The sequence below is a fragment of the Pipistrellus kuhlii genome, unplaced genomic scaffold (genome assembly GCF_014108245.1).
Source record: "Pipistrellus kuhlii isolate mPipKuh1 unplaced genomic scaffold, mPipKuh1.p scaffold_m20_p_35, whole genome shotgun sequence".
Taxonomy (NCBI): domain Eukaryota; kingdom Metazoa; phylum Chordata; class Mammalia; order Chiroptera; family Vespertilionidae; genus Pipistrellus; species Pipistrellus kuhlii.
In genome coordinates, this window is record NW_023425535.1 from 1,558,081 (window position 1) to 1,584,142 (window position 26,062).

A 26,062-nucleotide genomic window follows, 5' to 3' on the forward strand; every position below is an offset into this window, starting at 1 on the left:
GGGGAGAGTCCCTTCCTTCATGATTAGTTAATGCTCATTTGATCAGAGATGACCTCAAGGCCCACCAAATTGAACACAACTTCCCATTGAGGGCTTTGGTTTTTGAACTTAAGCTTATGTGTCGGATCTGACCAAGAAAAGCCCTCAAGTCAATGCTTTATAACCCAGGTTGAAATATATATATATATATATATCGTGTGTGTGTGTGTGTGTGTGTGTGTATGTATGTATGACTGGTAACTTTTTAAAGCTGTTTGCTTTGAGCTGTTTGAAGAAGTAGATGAATGGAAATTTTCTTCTGTAGTAAAATGATACTAGTTTTCTGATTTTATCAGCTACAATTTCACTTATTCATGCAAAGTTCAGTAGTCATTTTTTTTATTTAGTACTTTCTATTTGCCAGACACTGTACTTAGTCATTATATGTCTTAGTGTTAGAGCACTGTTCACAGATTTATTTTTAGTTGATCAAGTACTATTCTAAGAGAAACAAGTAAAAATCACTTCTCTCTCTCTCTCTCTCTCTCTCTCTCTCTCTCTCTCTATATATATATATATATATATATGCTCACCTATTTAAATAATTTATAATTTTTTGACACTTGGCAAATTTCATTACTCTTTTAATACTTTGCCCATGTTTCCATCTACGGAAGGAAGAATGAAAGATAGCCTCTCCAAGGTCATTATGGTGAGGTTGTAGTAATTACATATACTTCAAGGTTAGGGCTGACGTATTGAAGGGCCACAAAAAGAGCATAGGGCTTTCTGCTGTGAGACAGTGAGTCAGTGATTCATGTCTGTTACGGTTTCTGGTTCTATCTTTATTCCTGGCACAGTGTCTTGCACATAATAAATACTTAAATATTTGTTTGTTGGCCAGTTGAATGAACAAACAGATCTATTGTTTAAAGGAAAGAGATGATAAAAATAGCATTACAATTTTAAAGTTTATTGTATCACTTCTGAATAAGACATATACATAATCAATTTGTAAGACTAGAATAAAAGATAAATACGTAGTAGAAATACTTACTACATATAATTATCTATACAGACTATAAAATTGGATGCAGGGCTTTACTTATGGGAGAATTTAATGAAGCTTTCCTTTGACAATAATATAAATGCTTATCTTCACTATAATCATTATTGTAAATAAACAATGTAATATTATAATATATGACATATTATAAATAAATGTTTATTATTTAAGGTTTTTTCACTACTCTTGAAGTTAAAATGATTTACATCTTAAAAACCTTTTACTAATATCTTGGTTGCATTGTGTAGATTAGTAAATATTAAATAATTTGTACAAGTTAGATTTGCATAAAGATAAAAATGACATGAGAAGGGATAAGATCATGCTAGTTTGTTTTTTTTTAATTGTGCATTTCATTTCAAACATGGGTTAGGATGAAAGCAACTTTAGACATAGGTCTGAAGTGTTGACAGGTTTAAAGAACCCCAGTGCAATAATGCTCTATCAGATAAATAAGTGATATTTTATAGCATGTGACTGTCAGTAAAGCATGGCAGCAGCTACTCATTGTCAATTTTAAAAGACAAGGACAGGCACCCAAAGGAGAAAATGTTGTCTGCCTATTTTTAGATATTTTAAGGTTAAATGTTTTTTGGTAAAAAAATATTTGGATAGACACTTTTTCCTATGCATCTTGAAAAATATAGCTAAAACCCTGGGCAATATTCTATATAATAAAAGCCTAATATGCTAAGTGTATGGTCATTCAGTCGACTGTTTAACCAATCAAAGAATTATATGCTAATGATATGCTAAGGCCTCTCAACTGCTTGCTATGATGTGAACTGAACCCCAGAGACAGTCAATCAGTTGACCAGTTGCTATGACATGCACTGACCACCAGGGGATAGATGCTGCAACCAGTAGGTTAGCTTGCTGCTGGGGTCTGGCAAATCAGGACTCAATGATATGGGCTGGACACGCTCTGTAGCCCTCCTGCAGTCTCTTCCTGGCTGGCCAACCTTCCCCATCCCTCCCCAGTCCCGATCATGCACTGGTGGGGTTCCTTAGCCTCGCCTGTACCCTCTTGCAATCCTGGACCCCTCAGGGGATGCCAAAGAGCTGGTTTCCACCAGACGAAGCAACCAGTCACTGTGACATGCACTGCCCACCAAGGGGCAGATGCTCAACGCAGGAGCTGCCTCCTAGTGGTGAGTGCGCTTCCATATGGGGGGCACCACTCAGCCAGAAGCCAGGCTGATGGCTGGCGAGTGTACCAGCATTGGCGGGAGCCACTCCTTTCTCTGCAGCAACACTAAGGATGCTGTGATCAGTCGGACAATCCCCCGAGGGCTCCCAGACTGTGAGAGGGCACAGGCCTGGCTGAGGAATCCCCTCCTGCCAGTGCACAAATTTTGTGCACTGGGCCTCTAGTATAAACATAAGGCTCTGAAAGATGTAGAAAAGACTCACTAGTACACTAGCCATGTGGCCCTAGAAAAGATAGAACTGAGGTATTAGCAGAGGCCTAGTGGTGAGCCTGACCACTGATATCAAGATGCCTTTCCCCTGGCTGGGCCGGTGTGGCTAAGTGGCTCGAGCATCAGCCCAAGAACCAAAGAGTTGCTGGTTCAATTCTTGATCAAGAGCACATACCTGTGATGCAGGTTTGAGCCCTGGCCCTGGTTGGAGCACATGCAGGAGGCAACCAATTGATGTCTCTCTCTTTCCCTCTCTCTTTTTTTCTCTCCCTCCCTCCTTTTCATTCTCTAGAAAAAAGGGGGGGGGAGTGGGATGGAAAAAATATCCTTGGGTAAGAATTAACAAACATAAAAAGAAGAAGATGCCTCTCTCCCTCCTTGTCTAGGAGTCAATAAAGGCTGAGTAGAGAACCTGAGTTTCTACTCCCAACAGGTAGTAATGAGGTAGCTATCCCTTCCTGTGTCACAGAAGTCCTTCTAAAACAAGATTTAAGTAAGATCCAGCAACTCGTAACAATACCCAAAATATCCAGATTTCAATAAAAAAAATCACTCATCGCCGAAACCGGTTTGGCTCAGTGGATAGAACTTCAGCCTGCAGTCCTGGGTTCGATTCCGGTCAAGGCATGTACTTTGGTTGCAGGCACATCCTCAGTAGGTGTGCAAGAGGCAGCTGATCAATGATTCTCTCTCATCGATGTTCTTAACTCTCTGTCCCTTTCACTTCCTCTTTGTAAAATATCAATAAAAAATATATTTTTTTAAAAATCACTCATCACCGCCGAAACCGGTTTGGCTCAGCGATAGAGCGTCGGTCTGCGGACTGAAAGGTCCCAGGTTCGATTCCGGTCAAGGGCATGTACATTGGTTGCGGGCACATCCCCAGTAGGGAGTGTGCAAGAGGCAGCTGGTCGATGTTTCTCTGTCATCGACGTTTCTAGCTTTCTATCTCTTTCCCTTCCTCCTCTCTGTAAAATATCAATAAAATATATTTAAAAAAAAAAAAAAAAAAAAAAAAAAAAAAATCACTCATCACCAAGAACCAGGAAAATTTCAACTGAAATGAAAAAAAGACAACTGATACTCACCCTGAGAAAATACAGATCTATATATGTAAAAGACTAATATGCAAAATGTCCCCGCAGGAGTTCAACTGGGAGACCAGGAGTTCAATTGCTCGCTATTATGTGTGCTGACCACCAAAGGGCAGCACAGAACAAAGGAAGGCCCCAGCCAGCCCCCCGATTGGCCCCAATCACTGGCAAGGCATATGAACTCTACCCGTGCATGAATTTCATACACTGGGCCTCTAGTGTTAGCATAATTTGACAAAATTTTTAAGCAGCCATCACAGAAGGGCTTCAATGACTAATTACAGAGCTGCTTGAAACAAATGAAAAAATTATCCCAGCAGAGCAATAGAAGTTATAAAGAAGAACCAAATAGGAATCTTAGAACTGGAAAACATAATAACTGAAACTTTTGAAAAATGCAATGGGGAAATGGGATGACAGAAGAAAGAAATCAGTGAGCTTGAAAAAGAATAGAATTACTCAGTTTGAATAGCAGAAAGAAATCAGACTAAAAGAAGAGAACAGTTTAGGGACATATGGGACTATAACAAAAGAACTAATGTTTATGTCATTTAATACTGGAAGGAGAGGAGAAAGAGGGCAGAACTGAAAATAAAAATCAAAAACAAAACAAAAAAACCTCCAAGAAATAGTTGTAAAATAAGAAATACCTGAAATTTCCCTAAATTTGATGAAAAACATAAACCTGCAGCTTCAAGAAGTTGAACAAACCCCAAACAGTATATATGCACACAAAGCACTCCATGCCAAGGCACATCATATCCAAACTTCTTAAAACTAAAGACAAGGAAATGAAAGAATCCAGAGAGAAATGGCATTGCTTATAGGAAAAAGCAATGTAAACGACAGCATATTTCTCATCAGAAGACACGTAGTCCAGAAAGAGAAAAATTGTCAGCCTAGAATTTTATATCCAGTGAAACTCTTTTTTCCCCCTTCTCTGCTTCCTCCTCCTCCTCTGTATAAAGAAAGCAAGCAAGTATTTATTGACTACAGCAAAAATATACTCAGGACAGTGAAATAAGGAAGGGAATAGAAGAAGCACCACGAGGGTCTAGGCTGGGATGCTTTGGCTCACTAGGAACAGGGCATTGGAGATAGGTTTAGGAGGTTAGCCCAACACAAGATGCCACTGCCCATTGCTCTCTTGGTTGCACATCTCATGAGGTTCCTTAGAGTTTAGGAGATATGTGCTTTCAAGAAACAACCTGCGAAAACACAAGACATCCATCAGCTCCAAATCCCCTTTACAGACTTTGGTTGATGCAATCTGAGTAGCAGCACCAAAGAGACATTACTGGTGAGACAAGGAGACCTCAGTTCTTGTCTGCTTGAGGGAAATATTTCAATGAAGAGACAGAGTGTGAAAAACAAACAAGTATTTATTGATCACAGGAAAAATATATACTTAGTGAAATAAGAAAGGGCATAGAAGAAGCAACAGAAGAGACTAGACTGTTTTGCTTTGGTTCAGTGGGAAGTCAGAGAAAAGGACGATGGAACAAGTTCAGGGGGTGAGCCTGAGACAAGCTGCTGCTGCTCATTGATCCCCTGGTTGCAAGTCTCACAGGGTCCCTTAGAGGCTAAGGGATATATGCCTGTAGGGGAAGGAGAGGTTGAAGGGAATGGTATGGCTGTGCTCCCTGGAGGGAGAGTGCCAGTGAAACTTTCTTTATGACATTCTCAGAGGAAGGAAAGGAAGGGAATTTATCATTAGAATCTCCTAAAATAATGTTTAAAGGAATTTCTTGAAATAGAAAAGAAATAATAAAAGATGGAATCTTGAAACATCAGGAAGGAAAAAAAGGAAGGAAGGGAGGGAGCCACACATGCCCAGACTGGGGTCCTGGGATTGAACCTATATGCCCTTGACTGGGATTCCAACCTGAAACCCTTCAGTGTGAAGGCCAACGCTCTAACCATTGGGAAACACCAGCCAGGGCAAGCTATTTTTTAAAATCTATGAACTTCCCGTTATAGAAGACAAGGGCCAATGCACAAAATTCATGCATGGGGGGCGGTGTGACCCTCAGCCAGCCAGCACCCCCTCCAATCTGGATGCCCATTCAGTCGGACATACTTCTCACAATCCAGGACTGTTGGCTCCCAACTGCTCACCTGACTTCCTGATTGCCCCTAACTGCTTCTGCCTGCCAGTCTGATCACCCCCTAACCACTCCCCTGCCAGACTGATTGATACCTAACTGCTCCCCTGCCGGCCCAATTGCCCCTAACTACCTTGCCCAGCCGGCCTGGTTGCCCCTAACTGTCCTTCCCTGCAGACCTGGTCTCCCCCAATTGCCCTCCCCTGCAGGCCTGGTCCCCCCCAACTGCCCTCTCCTGCAGGCCTGGTCACCCCCAACTGCCCTCTCCTGCAGGCCTGGTCACCCCTAACTGCTCTCCCCTGCAGGCATGGTTGCCCCCAACTGCCATCCCCCCCTGCAGGCTTGGTCGCCCCCAACTGCCCTCTGCTGGCCTGGTAATCCCTAACTGCCCTCACCTGCAGGCCTGGTTGCCCCCAGTTGCTCTCCCCTATAGACCTGGGTCCCCCTCAACTGCCCTCCCCTGCATGCCTGAGCCCCCCACCCCCCAATTTTCCTCCCTGCAGGTCTGATCTTATTCAACTTATTCCCCTTCTGGCCTGATCACTCACAACTGCCCTCTTCTGCCAGCCATATCTTGTGGTGGCCATTTTCTGTCCCCATAGAGGTGGCCATCTTTCACCACATGGGAGCAGCCATCTTGTGTGTTGCAGTGATGGTCAATTTGCATATTACCTGTTTATTATATTGGATTAGTATTTATTTATTTTTATTTCAAATAAATTTTTAATGTTCATATTGTTACAGGAATTCCTCTTGTTTTCCCCCCATAGCTCCCCTCCACCTGATTCCCCACCCCACCCCATTCCCTTTCCCCCTGCCACTGTCTTCATCCATAGGTATAAGATTTTTGTCTAATCTTTTCCCACACCCCTCGCACCTCCTTCCCCCAGAAAATTGTCACTCCACTCCCTTTCTATGTCCCTGATTCTATTATATTCATCAGTCCATTCTGTTCATCAGATTTTTTATTCACTTGATGTTTAGATTTACTTGTTTTGTAGGTATGTATTTGTTGTCATTTTGTTGTTTATAATTTTTATTTTTATCTTTTTCTTCTTCCTCCTCTTCTTAAAAAATACCCTTCTGCATTTCATATAATCCTGGTTTGGTGGTGATGTACTCCTTTAACTTTTTCTTGTCTGTGAAGCTCTTTATCTGACCTTCAATTCTGAATGATAGCTTTGCTGGGTAGAGTAATCTTGGTTGTAGGTTCTTGTTGATCATCATTTTGTATATTTTTTGCCACTCCCTTCTAGCCTGCATAGTTTCTGATGAGAAATCAGCTGACAGTCGTATGGGTACTCCCTTGTCGGTAACTAACTGTTTTTCTCTTGCTGCTTGTAAGATTCTCTCTTTGTCTTTTTCCCTTGGCATTTTAATTATGATGTGTCTTGGTGTGTTCCTCTTTGGTTTCCTCTTGTTTGGGGTTCTGTGCGCTTTCTGGACTTGTAAGTCTATTTCTTTCACCAGGAAGGGAAAGTTTTCTGTCATTATTTCTTCTAATAGGTTTTGAATATTTTGCTCTTTCTCTTCTTCTGACACCCCAATAGTTCGGATGTTGGTTTGCTTAAAGTTGTCCCAAAAGCTCTTTACACTATCTTCATATTTTTGGATTCCTTTTCTTTTTGTTTTTTTGGTTGAGTGTTTTTTTGTTTCCTCATATTTCAGATCTTTGGCTTGATTCTTGAGGTCCTTTGATCTACAGTTGAGTTTCTGTATATTCTTTATTTCAGACAGTGTATGCTTAATTTCTGACTGATCCTTTTCCATTTTTTTGGCATTCTCATTAATGTCCTTGAAGGTCTCACTAAGCTCCTTGGAGGTCTCATCAAGTTTCTCAGCAGTTTTTGAAGATTCTTGATTAACCTCATAAATGTGGTTTTGAACTCTATGTCCAATAGTTTGCTTTCCTCCATTTCTTTCATTTGTGACATGTTTCTTTATCTCTGCATTTTGCTGCTTCCCTGTGTTGATGGAGTGGTTTTCTGTGGTAAGTGACCTATAGGGCCCAGTGGTTCTGCCTCCCCTATCACCTGAGGTGGACACTCGTGGTGCACCCCTTTGTGGGCTGAGTGCAAAGTCTTGGTGTAGTTAAGCCTTGATTTCTGTTGGTACACTGGGAGGAATTGACCTCCAGGCCAATTGGCTGTGAGAACCCATTGTGTCTATAATGGAAGAACTGCTGTGCTGGAGACATGCTTATGGGGCAGGTCTAGTTTCAGTGGGGCTTTGGTGCTCACTGAGTCTTGAATATGTCACTTATGGATATACACTGACCACTAGGTACACTGGCTCCAATAGGGTGCAGTTCAGCTACTGTTTGAGGCTACCCCACAAGAGCTACAGTGAGAACTACAGTTTTCTCCTCTTTGCTTGGTGTTTAGAGGTTTTGGAGCTGTCTGACCAGAGCTTCAGTTTGTTAGGTTAAGCTGCAAAAGGGCAGACCATTTATATTCAAAAGCCGCTCTGGAGCTTGAGTGGGTATGTAGATTGTGTGGGGTGGGGTCTCAGGGAGTCACTAGACTAGGGCGTGGCAACAGTGATGGCTGCCAATCAGCTGTCTCTGTGTCTCCGAGTTTCCCTGACCCTGCATCTCATGCCCCAACATAGTAAACAATGTTTGCTTCATGCACCTCTGCAAGAAAGTCATCCTTACTTTCGAACCTGATGGCAGATAGTCCAGCTTCTCCCTGTAGGAGTTTAGGTCCCCAGCATCTCCCCAGAAACTGGAGTTCAGAGTAATTGGGAACTTGTCTGCCTTTGGGTTGATAAAAGCAGCGCGCTCAGTTGCTCGCTGCCAGCCCGATTCACGCACCTCCATACCTCAGCTTTTCAGCGCTAGTGCACATCTCAATGCTCTTTCCTCTTTCCTTCTAGTTGCAGAACTTCCATTCAGCCAGCTTTCCCATGGTTCTGGGTGATAGACGTTTTGTCTTTTAGTTGTAGTTTTGAAGTTGTGCGAGGCAGCAGTTTAAGTGTTTATCTATGTCCTCATCTTGGTTTCCCCTAGGATTAATATTTAGTTATTATTCACTTTCCCCATTACCAGTAACACAAGCCTTATTTATATTTTCCCATTTTCCCACTGTAATTAGATTAATAGTCTATTTTTTTAGTAGGATGGTAAAAACACTGTATTTAAGATATGATTGCATTTCCACTCTTCTACAACTTTTTGTTTCCCCCAGAATTTATAATTGTCTTGTGTTGTTCACTTGCTTAGTTTTCTATATATTTGTGTTTAATAGATATATCTATATATCCCTGAATTGCAAATATCTTTCTGTTCATTTGGAATATCAGTTTTCCCATTATCCTAATTTAAAGAGGGGGTAAGCATAGGTTAAATTTTAGAGTCTTGATATAAAGACATTTCTTAACATTAAAAACTCCTTGTAAAACAGGATTGAGTATAAATTATCTTTGTTACTTTTTCTATTTACAAACAAACCCTGTCTAGATGAGTGGGTATTTTTAATTTCAGCTCATAGCAAAGGAAATCTATAGATGTTTGTGAACATATATATTCTGGTAGCTGAGAAAACTAATATTTATGATTTCATCAATCCCAAACGTTAGTCCCACAGGGAAGTGGAGAGAGCTGTTGAATACAGGCAAAAATACTAGTCTGACTAGTTGCTTTATTGACCTTTACAATCTAGGATGATCAGGTAATTCATTCCCCTCAGTTTTCTTTTCTCTGTAATAATGACAGGATCAGACTGGATTATAAATGTGACTTCTAGTTCAAGTGTGATTTCAAGTAGATAAATGATTTACTTTAATATTATCTATTTCTCCAAATTAAAGGTGTTATCTTTAGTACTTTTAAAGAAGTATCCTGGTATTTAGAATGAAATTCTGTTAAAAGACCTAAAGTAATTTTTAAAAGTTATTAGAGATGGGAAATTATAACAGATAACAATAGGCCTTGATTATCATCTTTGTTGTGCTTTAAATTATTATATGAAATAATGGTTTTAACTTTCCAAGGGTACCTGAAAAAGGAAAATTCTAAGGTCATCAGAAACTTCACTATTTACTGTCTAATAGGTTAGATTTGACACATATTATATGCTCTGAAATAATGAGTGGGACTTTTATGATGGTTTTAAATTCTACACCATTGAAGCTAGATGGGTCCTTGAAGGTTTCTGAGCGATTTCTTGATGGTCAATCAGTTTTTGTTGACATAACCAGGGGCAGAATGTACTCTTTTTTTATTTGCAAGTGTTTTATTTGTGAATTTTGATATGAGAGATATTTGATATTTGGGATATCTAATTAGTTTTCAGAGGGCATTATGGTGAATTACATATTATACATTTGAAAATGAATTTATAACTTCACCATTGTGCCTTATTGTGAGATGCTATGAAAAGCAGGTATATAATTTAAGTTCTTAAGAAACAGCACTGATAAATATTTCATTGGTTTTTAGGTTCTTGAAGAAGCAGAAGCCCAACACTTATATCAGTCCATTTTGCCCGATATGGTGAAAATTGCACTGTGTCTGCCAAATATTTGCACCCAGGTTAGTGGAAATAACGTCTTTCCTAGTAGCTTTCTTGTGACTCACAATTAAACTCTAATGGCCAAAGTCAAAGAGGCAGAAGAGAAAGATGGGTAATAGTTTTTGCCAAAGAGTATGATGGTTTTGCTAGAAAAGGTTAGAGGCCAAGGAGAATGTGCAAAAGGACATTAAAAATGCAGCATTCAATTTCTGAGCTTCAGTTTACACTGTTGAAGTTTGCTTACTCATACTTCTACTTCTCTTTTTCTTTAAATTGTCTCTAAGTTAAAAACACAAAAACAAAACACAACCGAGTAATAATTATTTCAAAACATACTAATGGATTTAGAACATTTTATGTTCCAAGTGGCTTACTACTCACTTATTCCTTCCTATCCAAAGTGGCATGTTGCATAAGAAGTGAGCCATGGTATTTTCTTAACTTTTAAAAATAGAATAAATAATCTGATAATATTCTATTTTGTCTGGAGTTTTTTATTAGTAGCTGTTTATTGCTATGTAACAAATTGCTTTAAAATTTAGTTCCGTATGGGGCTGCCTCTCCCTAGGCTGATTGAGTGTCATTATGACATGCTTGCTAACTTCCCCAGAACAAGCTACTCAAGGGAGAGTGCAAGGAAGTGCCAGTGCCTTTTATGACTTAGTTTTTTAAAGTCCCTAATATAACTTGTGCTACCTTTCTATTCAGTAGAAATTAGTTGCTAAATCCAGCCCACTCTCCAGGAGATGGTAATTAAACTACTTCGTTAAAGAAGGATTTACCAAAGAATTTGCAAACATATTTTCAAATCTTCACAAGAGATTGTTGGTTAGTCTTCATGATTTTCTCCCCACATTTCTCTCAACAGTGGTTTGCATTTGCCTTTGTCTTTTACTCCTTGTGCCAGCCCCCTTTCTGCCTGGGTGCTAGTCAGGGTTCTGCTTAACACTGTTGCTCCACAGAAGGCCTGGGGACATTTTGGGTGGAACAGTTTTTGAATGTATAGGATGGTCTCACACATTTCATTTTGTCATTGGGACAAAAACAACAACAACACACACACACAGCAACACATAACACAACATGTCCAGATGCCTGCAGGCCATACTGCCACCTTCAGTTGAATGTGCTATATTTGTTAGCATTTCACTGTGGTATTTCCAATTTTATGTACCTTTAATTTTACCATTAATGCATTATGTCTGAAGTAAGTTTTTCTATTGGGCAGGATAAATATATTGTAAAACTCATCTGGTTGTTTATATCAGAAGTTATAGGCATACCTTGGAGATACTAAGTTTGGTACCAGACCACTGCAATAAAACAAACCCTATTTAATAAAAGGGTAATATGCAAATTGATGTAACCGCAGAACATCTGGTGGTTATGACACACACTGATCACCAGGGGCAGATGCTCAACTCAGGAGCTGTCCCCTGGTGGTCAGTGTGTCTCATAGTGGGGAGTGCTGCTCAGCCACAAGCTGGGCTGATGGCTGGCAAGTGCAGCGCCATTGGCGGGAGCCTCTCCTGCCTCCACTGCAGGGCTGAGGATGTCTGACTGCTAAAGGGCCTTTAGTACCGCAATAAAGCGACTATTACAATAGTGAGTCACATGGACTCTTTGGATTTCTAGTGCATATAAAAGTTATATTTACATTATATTGTGGTCTATTAAATGTGCAGCAGTAGTATGTCTAAGAATACAATGTACGCACCTTATTTATAAAATAGTTGATTGCTAAAAATGCTAACCATTATATGAGTCTATTGGAAAAATAGTGCCAATAGACTTGCTGGACCCAGGGTTGCCACAAACCTTCAATTTATAAAAAACAAGGTATCTGTAAAGCTCATTAAAGCAAATCAATAAAACAAGGTATGCCTGTTGCTTGCTTATGTTAAATGCTTATTTTTTCTCTCTTTCTCTCCTTGCTTTTTTCCTTACCTAGTAAACTTTCACTACCTCTACATTCTAATTTTTACTTCCCCTGCAAAACTTTCTATACCTCCCTCAGCCAACTCTAATCCCTTCTGTACCACTCAAATCATATTTAGCACATTAGTTTGTAATTTATGTTCTTCCAGGGAGATGTTTTTGGTATCCCCAAATTTAACATGGTACTTAATTAGATGTGGTTTTATTTTATTTATTTTTTATTGTTTTAATTTTTATTTATTTATTTATTTTATTGTGTGGTGTTTTTTTAATTGATTTTTTACAGAGAGGAAGGGAGAGAGATAGAGCTAGAAACGTCAATGGGATAGAAACATCGACCAGCTGCCTCTTGCACACCTCCTACCAGGGATGTGCCCTCAACCAAGGTACATGCCCTTGACCGGAATCAAACTCGGGACCTTTCAGTCCGCAGACCAAAGCTCTACCACTGAGCCAAACTGGTTTCGGCTATTGTTTTAATTTCTAAATGTTATTATTATTTTTGTTAATCCTCACCCAAGGGCATTTTTTTTATTGATTTTTAGAGAGGTGGGGAGGGAGAGAGGGAGGGAGAGAAACGTCTATGTGAGAGAGACACATTAATTGGTTGCCTCCCACCTACACCCCAGCTGGGGTGGGGATCGAACCAGCAATCCAAGTATGTGCCCTTGACCAGGAATCAACATTAACCAACTAGTCATACCAGCCAGGACTATTTTTTAGTTACAGTTTACATTCAATATTATTTTGTATTAGTTTCTAGTGCACAGCATTGTTGTTAGACTTTATATACTTTATAAACTTAAAAGTATAAACTTTACAATCTGTTGTCCCCTTCCCTGATATTTCCAGTACCCACTATGCCCAGACATAGTTATTACAGTATTATTGTCCATATTCCCTATGCTATATTTTACATTACCATGACTATTTTGCACCAAGTACCAAGTTGTACTTCTTAGTCCCTTCTTCTTTTTCTTCCAGTTCCCCAAAACCTCCTCCCGATTGGCAACCATCAGTCTGTTCTCTGTATCTACAAGTCTGTTTTGTTTTGTTTTGTTTTGTTTTGTTTGTTCTTTAGATTCCACATAATTAAATGCTTTTTGAATTCAATGTTTAGTTCATAATTGATAGTATATTGCCTTTAGACTTAAATAACGTAAACTTCTCTTTCCCTCATGCTTCAGGAAAGATCGTTTTCATATTTTATATGCTTTTGAACACACACACACACACACATATATATATATATATATATATATATATATATATATGCTATTACAAACGACTTGGCAGACCAAACCAGACTTGTGGTTCCCAATTTTTTGTCCTGATTTAAAATAACTGATAATGGGGAGACACTTTAATTCTGTGCTCTGTCCACTGAAAAGTGAGCCTCTGCAGTGAAAGCTAACATGTTACGTTGCATATGTTGTTGTTTAATTATTTGTATCACATTAACATTCTCTGGATCAAACCTAAATGGTACATTATATTTATAAAAAGAAAATTAAAGAAACAAATATTAGACATGCACTTTGGAGAAGATCTTTATTTATGTTAATCAGTCTCTTATTGAGCTAGACCTTGACAGTAATATTTACAACTCTGGTTTCCCCAAATGAGCTTTCAGGCATTTCTCCTCACCAAGAGAGCATAAATCATCTATTCTCTTTAAAATTATATTGTTTGGTTACTAGGAGAACAAGAAATGGTTGTGTTCGTTAAACCTAAAATATTACCATTAATTTTTAAAATAACTTTTGTTTGTAACTTGTTAAATGGTAGTTAAAATCTCATTTCTTACTAAAAACAAGTATCAGTTTGCTTTAAACCATTGACACATTGTTACCTTTTCTAAACTTATTGCTGGATTGTAAATAAATGTATGGGAAATGGAGATCAATCTGAGCTATTTCCGCTTTCTTAGATTTAGTGATTGCTAAGGCCTAAAAGGAGAGACAATTTTGGATACTGAAATGAAAATACATTCTTTATGTTTGCTTGCTTGTTTATTTTTGTGTTTTTCCAAAAGAAATAGTTGAACTATAAGTTTAACCTTTTCTTTTTCTAGCAAACTTTTATTCTAGCAATATAGGTATTTTCTATAAAGTTAATTCTTACAGTATTGCAGTTTTGTCTTGCCTGCCTTTCCTCAGTATAATTTCTCAGTTTATTACTGAAACGTGATCAATAGTTCTCCGTACATACTGGTTTGTGGTTAATGCAAGCATCCAGGATTCTTCATTCTGGCTCTAATTGAAAGGAGAAGGAAAAGCATCCCCTGGAATATTTTGAATTTAACAATTGATATGCAAAAGAAATGTTGGCAATTGATCTTTAAACACATTGTTTAAATATTTAGAATAGAATAAAGCCTATTGGATACAATAACCAGGTTTTTGTATTAAACTGGAATTAAAAGGTCAATAAATTTGATTTTGGTACAACTAGAACGCATTTTATACATCAAAATTTTGAAGGTAAAATATCCTGTTTCTTCCTTGATTTAGAATGATTAGATAAGAAATGTCTATCTTCTTACAAGATATACATAAGTCTGTTCATTGCTATCATAAAATTAGATTTGAATCTTATACAGATTGCCAATGTGAAGTATAATTCAGAATTAGAAGGAAAAGACTTATTTATTGAATTATTTTTTAATTATTTTATTTGGGATTAAAAGAGAAAAATTGCTTTGTCCAGCAATCTTTAATATAAATGAGAACAGCTGAAACCGATTTGGCTCTGTGGATAGAGCATCAGCCTGCAGACTGAGAGGTCCCAGGTTCGATTCCGGTCAAGGGCATGTACATTGATTGCAGGCACATCCTCAGTAGGGGATGTGCAGGAGGCAGCTGGTCGATGTTCCTCTCTCATCGATGTTTCTAGCTCTCTATTCCTCTCCCTTCATCTTTGTAAAAAAATCAATAAAAATATTTTTAAAATATATATATATAAATGAGATCAAAATTTTGCATCTGCATTAATAGTTAAACTCAAAATTGCATTTTTTTTGTTTCATCGTTTTTTTTAAAAAATTACTTTTGTTGTTAATCCTCACCCAAAGATATTCTTCCATTGATTTTTTTTTATTCATTTATTTTTTAACATGTTTTTGTTGATTTTTAGAGAGAGAGGAGGGGAGAGGGATAGAAAGATAGAAACATTGACGAGAGAGGAACATCGTCAATTGGCTGTCTACTGCAGGCCCCCTACTGGGAATCGAACTAGCAATCTCTTGGTTCCTGGGTCTAGGCTCAACTGCTGAGCCACACCAGCTGGGCCATTAATTTTTAGAGAGAGTGGAACATTGATGTGAGAGAGACACATCAATTCGTTGCTTCCCACGCACGTCCCGACCAGGGCTGGGATCCACCCTGCAATTGAAGTACATGCTCTCGACTGTGCTCTTAACCAGAATCAAACCTGGGACCCTTTAGTCCATAGGCCGATGCTCTATCCACTGAGCCAAACTAGTTAAGGCTTGCCAAAGCAATCTTGTTTTTCACTAATAAGTAATGACTTTTGTGTATTCTTCACTATCATTATTATTGATTAGAAGTCTCTAGTCAAACAAGTATATATTTCTAATGGTATGACTGTTGATATAAGAATTTAAGAATGGCCTGAAATTTTTCCTCCCTTCATTCAGTAAATGTCATTTGGTGCCTCTGCTTTTGAAATTGCTAAGCTAATTATTGCACTTCTTGTCTGTATTTTTTGTTTCCTCAATCAGCCAATACCACTCCTGAAACAGAAGATGAATCATTCCATCACAATGTCGCAGGAGCAGATTGCCAGTCTTTTAGCTAATGCATTCTTCTGCACATTTCCACGTCGAAATGCTAAGATGAAATCGGAGTATTCCAGTTACCCAGACATTAACTTCAATCGGTATGTTTTCAGAGAAAGTCTCTTTAGCAATGAATTAGAGAAGGATGTAGAGAACCTATAGTATTTATGGAGCGATTTGCCTCAGGCCAAACACTTTCTGTGTACTTACTTAACTTACTCCTTACAATAACATGAGTTGAGTGATATTTTTGCCATTTTGCAGACAATGTAAGTAAAGTTCCTAGAACTTGACTAGGGTCCGGGAGTCAAGAAGTCACAGAGCTGAAGCTTGATTCAGATCTGTCTTACTCCATGGTCCATGTTATTTCCACCCTGTCAGATTGTCCTCCTCCTCTGTGAGTGCCTGAACTCTTTATTTCTCTTCAGTGTGATAGACACAGGGACATTTATTGTACATTGTATCCTTTGTGTGCTAAAAAATGGTAGAGCTGGAGTGCAAAGTCCTCCTTTTTGTGAAGTCTGAGTTTAAAGACATGAGGCTGACTATCTTATGAAACCTGAAAAACATGCTTGTTGAGATGAAAAGCAAAAGTGAAAATTGACTTTGACTTTGTATAGACATGACTATTTTATCAATGTAATAGCTTTAAAGAGGAAGATAAAAAATGTTTATATAATTTGACTAAATAATACACTGTGAAGATATTGATAGTTTTAAATTCTAAACACTTTTCCAAATGATTACTGTTTCCATTAGCTATCCAAAACAAACACATTTTGCCAGGCCAGTATGGCTCAGTGGTTGAGCATTGACCTGTGAACCGATTACAGGTTAGGGTACATGCCTAGGTTGCGGGCTTGATCCCATGTGGGCGTGCAGAAGGAATCTGATCAATGATTCTCTCATCAATGTATTTTTTCCTCTCTCTCTTTCTCCTCCCATCTCTCGCTAAAATCTATAAAAACATATCCTCAGGTGAGGATTTAAAAAATGCAGCTTGCCCTAACTGATTTGGCTCAGTGGATAGAGCATTGACCTGTGTACTGAAAGGTCCCAGGTTCAGTACTGGTCAAGGTCATGTACCTTGGTTGCAGGCACATCCCCAGTAGGAGGTATGCAGGAGGCAGCTGATTGATGTTTCTTTCTCATCAGTGTTTCTAACTCTCTATCCTTCTACCTTCCTCTCTGTAAAAAAAAATCAATAAAATATATTTTAAAAAAATAAATAAAAATAAAATAAATGCAGCTTGATGCAACTTGGTATTAAAAATACCACTGGGTATTGAGATAAAAACATTTAACACTTTTGCTTTTTTCTACTTTTTCAAACTGTTTATAATCCTATCTAATAAAGAGGAAATATGCGAATTGACCCTCACGCCATAGCAAAGATGGTCAATAAGGAGGGAATGTGCTAATTGACTGCCCCGCCTTCAAAGATGGCAGCACCCACAGCCAATAAGGAAAGAATATGCTAATTGATTGCCCTACCTTCAAAGATGGCAGCACCCAGACCCCTCAGCCCCACCAGGGCAGCAGGTGCACTACAAGGCCGGGCCTGCCTCCAGGTGGGCTTGGCTGCTCTGCACGCCTGCCTCGTGAGTCCCTCAGCCCCCCAGCTGCCCAGGGCCAGTCCGAGGTGCAGGCAAGCTTCAGATGTCAGCTGCTCAGCCACCCAGAGCCACCCAAGGCTCAGGTAACTAGGGCCAGCCGAGGCTTATGCTGCCTACAGTGGCAGCAGCAGAGGTATGATGGGGTGTCGCCTTCCCCTGATCACTGGACCACCTCCTGCCCCTGAGGGCTCCTGGACTGAGAGATGCCCCCGTACACCGGGCCTTTAGTGTACATACATATATATATATATTTAAATTTTTGTTGAGATTATTATAGATGTCTCCCTTCCCCCTCCTCCGCCACCCATTGCTTCCCTCCATCTGGTCCCCACCCTGCCCAGGCCTTCACCACCCTACTTTCTGTGTCCATAGGTAAGATCTTTGGTTAATCTTTTCCAACCTCCCAACTCCTTCCTTCTGAGATTTGTCATCTGTTCCATGTTTCCATGTCTCTGATTCTATTTTATTCACCAGTTTACTTTGTTTCTTGTTTATTTTGATTTTTAGATTCAATTGTTATTATATATGTATTTATTACCATTTTATTGCATATTTTAAATCATTTTTTCCCACCTTCTTAAAGAATACCCTTCAATATGTCATGTAATATTGGTTTGGTGGTGATGAACTTCTTTAGCTTTTTCAACCTTCAATTCTAAATGATAGCTTTTCTGGGTAGAGTTTTCTTGGTTGTAAGTCCTTGCTATTCGTCACTTTGGATATTTCTTGACACTCCCTTTTGCCCGGTAAAGTTTCTGTTGAGAAATCAACTGACAGTCATATGGGCATTCTCTTGTAGGTACCTGGTTTTCTCATGCTGCTTTTAAGATTCTCTTTATCTTTAACCTTTGGCATTTTAATTATGATGTGTTTTGATGTGGGCCTCTTTGGGTTCCTCTTGTTTGGGATTCTCTGTGCTTCCTGGACTTGTAAGTCTATTTCTTTGACCAAGTAGGGCAAGTTTTTATCATTATTTCTTTAAGTAGATTTTCAATATCTTGCTCCCTCTCTTCTCCTCTGGCACCCCCAAAATGTGAATATTGGTATGCTTGAAGTTGTCCCAGAGACTTTTAAAACTGTCTTTATATTTTTGTATTCTTTCATTTTTTTGCTCTTCTGATTGGGTATTTTTTGCTTCGTCATATTCCAAATTGTTGATTTGATTCTCGGAATCCTCTACTGTTGAATCCCTGTATGTTATAGTTTTGTTTTTTTAAATATTATATGCAATAAACATTAATATTTCATGAATAAAAGGATTTTAAATATAATAATATTAACAATACTATATTAACATTGTATGATATCACAAAGATTGTAGGAAGTATTAAAAATCTGCAAATAACAGAATTACTTCTTTATATTCTAGTATATTGGAGCCCCAAATCCCATCCCTCACCCCCACTCTATTTTTTGTTCATCCGTTTGTGTAGTTCATTATATTCAACAGATGAGTGAGATCCTCTGATACTTACATTTCTCCAACTGGGTTATTTTGCTTATCATGATGCTTTGAAAGTCTATTTTGTCAGATATGAGTATTGCTACTCTAGCTTTTTTTTCTTTTTCATTTGCTTGGGAAAATTTTTTCCATCTCTTCACTTTCATGCTCTGTGTGTCTTTTGTTTTGAGGTGTGTCTCTTGTAGACAGCATATAGTTGGGTCTGTTTTTTTATCCATTCAGCTACCCTACACCTTTTGATGACAGGATCGAGAGACACATCAATTGGTTGCCTACTTCATGTGCTCCTTCCGGGGCTGAGGAACCTGCAACCGAGGTACATGCCCTTGACTAAGGGCCAGTGCTTCAGCCACTGAGCCAAATCTGCCAGGGATGAGACACTTTTCTTAAAGAAGGGAATATGGATTAGAACAATGTGAGCATTTTATGTAAATGATGTGTGTTTTTGCTGGCTATTATGGAATGCCTTATCTCTAGCACAGATCCCTCAGCTCACTTAGCATTATCTGAAAAGTTTTTTGCATGAGATGATCTCTTTATTATAGCTAATATTAAGTATTATACTTGCCATTTACCAATTACTGTGCTATTTTTAATTTAACCTTTGTATTACTCTTATAAGTTAGGTATTTTTCTCATTTTTTCAGATGAGGAGATGAAGACTTAGAGCTAGCTGGTATAATTGGAATTCAAACTCAGGAGTACATAGGCAGCCTCTAGAAGCTGTATCCCTTAATCACTCTACTATACAGCCTCCTTTCAATGAACTGTATTAGTAGTTCTTATCTCAGAGCTAATAAGAAATTAGAACTACCCTTAGAAGTAATTATTGATCTGTTAAATGAACCAAAGCCATCTGTCAATCCAAAGTGACCATGAGAAATTAAAACTCACAGTATCCCAGTGGCATTTTTACTAAATTAGAATTTAAGCAGGCCTGCTGATGATTTGAAACAGGCATACTCTTGTCTTCCTGGCTGCCAGGTGTTCTTTTGGTCACCAGAACACTGAACATTAATTATGGCAGGTAAAGCCCGTAGTAGTCTATAATATATAGTCGTTTTAGGGACTTTTCAGCAGCCAGTATGTCTGCACGTGCCTCTTCCTGAGATAGCAGGTGTTTTAATAAGCCTAAACTAGCAATCAACAAGAACCTGGATTATACATGATCTTTGATGCAGCAACTCTCTTTGATTCTCTCGATGCACGTTTTTTGGTGAGGAAGCTTTATCCTAATAGGTTCAGTCTGAGTAAATGACTTGTCAGCAGAACTGGGCCTTGAATATTGTCTTCTGTTCAAAATCAGTGCTCTTTGGTTATGTCTTGCTTCCTCTCAAGAACAAAATGCTCTGAGCGTGCTGCTGAAATGGAAAACAACCCAAAGTTCCCCTTTTTTTATGTGGCTTATGAAAGATCAAGTACCTAATTTGATGAGCCATTTGGTAAGCTGATTATGGAACATGTTGTTGTGTTTTCATTTTTGCATACTTGCTATTTATGATTATAGTTTCTGGCAGTTGGAATCCTTGCGTGTGTGAGCACCCATGCATATTTAGTCTCAAAAGAGGGATGACTAGCTAGTTGGTTGAATAAGAAAAATGTTTAAGAGTTTTGGGTGGGAGGCTGACGTCAATAAAGTGAATACTAAGTCTTCCTTTTTAAATTTATTGTTGTGTTCTTCCAGCCCTGCTTAGTATGTTAAATATCCTTGACCTTTTCTCCTGCTTGTCTTTCGGGGCCTAAGCATTCATATAAAGGCTTCCAATGTGATTAACATTGATGCTTCTAAGATTGCTTAGAAACTGATGGTCAGAGATTAATTGTGTGCTGCAGCCGTGGTCAACCCAGGAGGCTTTTACATCTGCCTCTTCTGGATTGAAAATGCTGGGGCCATATGGCAGAAAGGACTTTCTGGCTGGGTTTCAGATTATCATTTGCTTCCATTTTATATGGTGGGGGTTAGAGAGCTCTGGGTTTGATTTACTGTATACTAATGGAATTAATCCTTAACTTGAAATCACGTGTGTGTGTGTGTGTGTGTGTGTGTGTGTGTGTGTGTGTAGAATCCAATTCCAGTAATGTTATCAATATGTCATTCAGGGAAAGATTTTATGAAACTACTAGAGGCCTGGTGCAGTTAATTTGTGCAAGGGGCTCAACCCTCGCAGCCCCAGCTGCCTTATGGCCCTGCAGCCCTGCAGCCCTGATGCCCCACCCACTGGTCTTTCCGGAAGGTCCTTCTGCCATTCATTCTAATTAGCATATTAGCTCTTTATTATTATAGATGTTTCTATTTATGTGTATGGAAAGAAAAATACCAATTAGTAAGTATCAACTCTGATTGCTTTACTCCCTTGAAAATAAAAGGTATTTTTAGAACAAAGGTGAGGTTGCCTAACTTTTCCTGTTTGCTTTCTTTAGTAATCTGTAATTATTCAATTAAATGCCAAAATGTCTTCCCTATATGCAGAGGGGTTATTAAGGCATAGTTTATGTTCATGTTTGCCTGCATGCCTGCTGACTCAAAATATGCCTTCAAATATTCATACCTAAGACCTGAAAATCTAAAAAAAAAAATTTTAATTGTTGTTGAAAGTAAAAAAAATAAATAAAATAAAATTGGATGGTGCTTGATTAGTATGAGAAGTCTAATTGCCTCCAGTCTCTTGTTTCTCTTTCTGTGTTTGTCTCTCTGAGTGTCTTTGCATGTGAGTTTGTTTCTCAGCCTCTCCCTTGGTCTCCAGTCCCTTTTCTGTATATCCTTTTCCTCCCTCTTAGTCTTCCCTGCTGTACTAGATCTTTCTGTCTCTCTCCTTTTTCTAGCTCCATCCTTGGTTCCTTCGTCTTCCTTCTCTCTCCCCAGAGCTGTTCCTCAGATAATACATTACTCTTCTGATAACTTTCACTAATGCTGTTTGCCTGTTTCTATCTTATTTTTTCACTTGCTTCCATAACAGGATAATTCATTTTATCTGGGTGGCTATACATAGTGCTATAAAAATTCATAGCAGTGAAGTCTGAGAATTGGCATAAGGGTTTTAAACCTGCTTTATCTTCCCAGACTTTCTTTCCACCTGCCCCTTTCCTCTGCGCCTCCAACCCCTTCACACGGCCTTGCTCCATCAGGAAGATGGCAAAGCATATTTGGTTACATAGTGATTTGAAATCAGGCTTTGAAACTCACACACAGCGAATAATCAGAATGCACTGAGGTTCTGCTTGATTTGTACCTCTAAGGTTTGGACCTGCAAAATAAACAGTGGTGCTCATTTGTAGTGGTGGTAATAGCCACCTAATCTTCCAGGGAAGTCATATCCTTAGGTTAATAAATCTGTAGTCCCAAGAGGCTCCTAAGGTTAATAATTTGTCATCATGGTTGTGAAATTTTATGTGATTTTACATATAGCTGACCACATGTAGAAATTAGGGATACTTTTTATGTTTTGGGAAATCATTTCTTAAGCCATTTTCTTCTCATAGTGCAACAATTCTGTGGAAGAGGAACTTTCTCCTCCTTCATTGAATCGTAGAGTGCCTCAATTCATCTCTGAGAAAAGGTGGTGGCTGCCTTTATATTAATACTGCTTTCCTCTACTAAGTTGTAAAACTAGAAAAGGATTTTGCAATGGATCCCAAGGTATTCATTTAGTAAATCATATTTATTTCATATAGGATGTTTAATTAAAAGTGGCTTCTTCATTCTGACCATTATTTTGATTTAAACAAATTATTCTGGTTGACGGTGCAGAAGAAACTAAGCTGCAACCTGCACTGACAAATATCCCACCCCTTCTTCTTTTTTTTTTTTTTTTTTTTTTGGAGGCAGGGCGGGGGCAGGCAGCTGGATTTTTAAGATTATTTGTAATAGACATTTAAGAAAAATAAGGTGAATAAAACATTACATAGGCACAATTCTTTTTAAAAATCAGATTTAGATTTGGTTAAAATTTTTAGGAAATAAGTATTCAGATAAATTGTTTTCTCAGAATTGACTGAATACAGAATTTCAAATCACTGAAAACAGGTAATTTGAAATCTGTATTTTCTTCCTTTTTCTAATTCGTTTTACTTGCTCAATAGGATTTTCTCATGAAATTAATTTTCTCCTTTCTGCATAGTTATATAAACGAACTTTTCCTTGAAGTCTTTCTGATTTTAAAGCCAGGGTATATGACTAGAAGCAGATGAGTAATACCTCCTCCTCATTTATAGCTACAGAATTTCTCTATACTTTTTTAGTGCTTTTGGAAAGTAGATCTTGTGCCTAAAAGCATGCTTTTGTGATTGAAATCTTTCAGTGAACTACTTACTCAGGTCAAATGCTTCTAAAGCCCTCCTTTTCTTTCCCTCGGGTTAAATTGCATAATGTGTTGTTACCAATAGCAATGCCACATCATTTCAAAGAAAACTAAAGCAGTACAAGTCTAGGTTGCTGGAAACCAGATGGTGGAGGGATAGCGCTATTTAACAGGTTACCACGCAAAGAGTGTATTTGTTTAATTGCCAAGGATTGGTCATTCCTCTGACATCTTGTTATACTGCATGTCATTGTCTTCATTGTTCTCACCTCTCCAACACAATCAATCATTTGCAGTTTTTAGTTTTTTTTCAGATACTGTTTTTGTTCAATCATTTAACTTCTAGTAATATTGTGAATTATAAGTAGTATTTGCCATTGGGAAAATAACCAAGCATTAATTCACTGGCTTACTTAACTTTAGGGCACCAGGTGGTACCTTCTCCCTGAAGGAAGATGACTGGAGAGACGAGTTGTTAGAGTACCATCACCCATCAACAACTTTTAAGAAGCCTGGTTCTAGTTGCTTTTAGTCCTTTCTGGATGCCATTTGGATCCAAACAGTTTTTAGTTCTCTTATTACAGAATTGCTTTCTGAGAGAATAACTTCTTTTATTACTTGGTAGTAATATAGATTTAGTTCTTTGTGAATCTTTATTTTTGGTCTCTTTCAGGTTGTTTGAAGGACGTTCCTCAAGAAAACCAGAGAAGCTTAAAACGCTCTTCTGCTACTTTAGAAGAGTCACAGAGAAAAGTAAATTCCTTTCATTCTTAACTATAATTTTTATCATTGATGGGGGCAGTTTAGATCAAGAACATTTTGTGCTCAAAGTGCACCTTCCTGCCCAAACCAAATAATTTATTATAATCTAGATTTTATAAACATGTGTATATCCATAAATGTGTGCCATGAGTGTGTGGGCGTCTTATATATTCTAAAATTAGAGCAGCATGACATATCATAATGTGTTTTCATGAATAAAAACAAGTTAAGATCATGTTGTTGAGACCGGTTTGGCTAAGTGGATAGAGCGTCGGTCTGTGGATTGAAAAACAAGTTAATATACTTACAAAAGGAAGTATGTTGACCAGTTGTTGTTTTTTTATGTTCTTTATTTAAAGAAGCATTGACTTTTATAATTAGTTTATTTATAGAAGTCAAGCAATTCATTGTCTTCCTACTGGTCCCTCTCTTTTGTGTCCCCTTTAACTCCTTTGAGTTCTTACAAAGCAGTGTTTCACTAGTGCTCACATATCTGTCTTCCTCTGTTGAACCTCAGTCATCTTGTTTTCCCAGAGGCTAGTTGCAGTACCTGAGTCAGTGATAGGAAATATCTAACCAATGCTCTTAATAACCAGCTGGCTGTAGATTGCTATTGCCACTTCTGTCCTAGGAACTGGGTAGCTACAGACAGTTTATTAACATCTCTAAGCCTCAATTTCTTCATCTTAATAGAATGATGATAATTATCTCATAGGCTAGCTGTAAATATTAAATGAAGTTACATGCTTAATAAATAGTACCTTTTACCAGTGGGTGGCTTTTCTTGCAAGTTGGTTTTAGAGCAAACCAGAACTTCTCAAAAGGGCAAGTCAATTTTGGTCAAATGAAATGAGTAATGCATTCTTTTCAGTTCTGGTCATCCAGGTTGTGGGATTGTCTTGAAACATGTCATTGAATCATTTTAAGATCATTTTTTTCCTTTTGTAAGTATCTCGCATTATAGTATATTTAATTGGCACCTCTCTCCATCCTTCCCACCCCCAGTGTATTGCTATTGGATATTGTCTCCCCCCCACCCCCCACCCTTTTTTTTTTTAAGGAATCAATTGTTAGGATTTGGGAATTTAAGGGAAAATTTTTATATGCTTCTTTGACAGGTTAATTTATTTCTTAGCTTATCAATTTTTAATTTTGTGTTTGGTACAGAATGAAATATTAAGGAAAATGAAGGCTTATTCAGGTTATGATACATAACACCAAATTGAAATTTATAATAACTCGTTAAAAAAAAAAGAGTACTTTTTTGCTATTCTAAATCTAAATAGAATGAATTTCATTATTATACCTAAGTAATTCAGTGTTTACTTTTCTGTCCTTGGAGTCAAATTATGTTTATCTTCTCTAGGCTTCTCTATGTTTCCTGTAGAAAAGCTAACTTGCCTTTCTACATTTTAGGATTTTAAATAATTTGAGGAAAAAAAATTAATGTTTTGTTTTTCTTTAAATACATTTTTATTGCCGAAACCGGTTTGACTCAGTGGATAAGAGTGTCGGCCTGCGGACTGAAGGGTCCCAGGTTTGATTCCGGTCAGGGGCATATACCTTGGTTGCGGGCACATCCCCAGTAGGGGGTGTGCAAGAGGCAGCTGATTGATGATTCTCTCTCATCAATGTGTCTAACTAACTCTCTCTTCCACTCTGTAAAAAATCAATTAAAAAAATATAATATATATATATATATATATATATATATATATATATATATTATTGATTTCAGAGAGGAAAGAAGAGATGGATGCATCAATAGTGAGAGAGAAGCATTAATTGTCTGTCTCTTGCACGCCCCCTACTGTGTATCTAGCCCACAACCAGGGCATGTGCCCTGACCAGGAATTGAACCATGACTTCCTGGTTCATAGGTCGATGCTCAACCACTGAGCCACATCAGCCAGGCTCAAGTTTTATGTATTGTTATTTTTGTTTGTTTTTTATCTTTATTATTATTATTTTAAAATATATTGTATTGACTTTTAACAGAGAGAAAGAG

The 26,062-nt window shown here is 38.1% G+C and overlaps 1 protein-coding gene across 4 annotated transcripts in view; it reads left to right on the forward strand.

Annotated features, from left to right (window-relative positions):
* PARG (poly(ADP-ribose) glycohydrolase) overlaps positions 1-26,062 on the forward strand; it is a 144,269-nt gene that overhangs the window by 60,448 nt on the left and 57,759 nt on the right. For all 4 annotated transcript variants that reach the window (XM_036461280.2, XM_036461278.2, XM_036461279.2 and 1 more), the window contains 3 exons: positions 10,107-10,199; positions 15,860-16,017; positions 23,966-24,045. In XM_036461280.2, the coding sequence (XP_036317173.1) occupies positions 10,107-10,199; positions 15,860-16,017; positions 23,966-24,045 (331 nt within the window). The remainder of the gene's footprint in view (positions 1-10,106; positions 10,200-15,859; positions 16,018-23,965; positions 24,046-26,062) is intronic.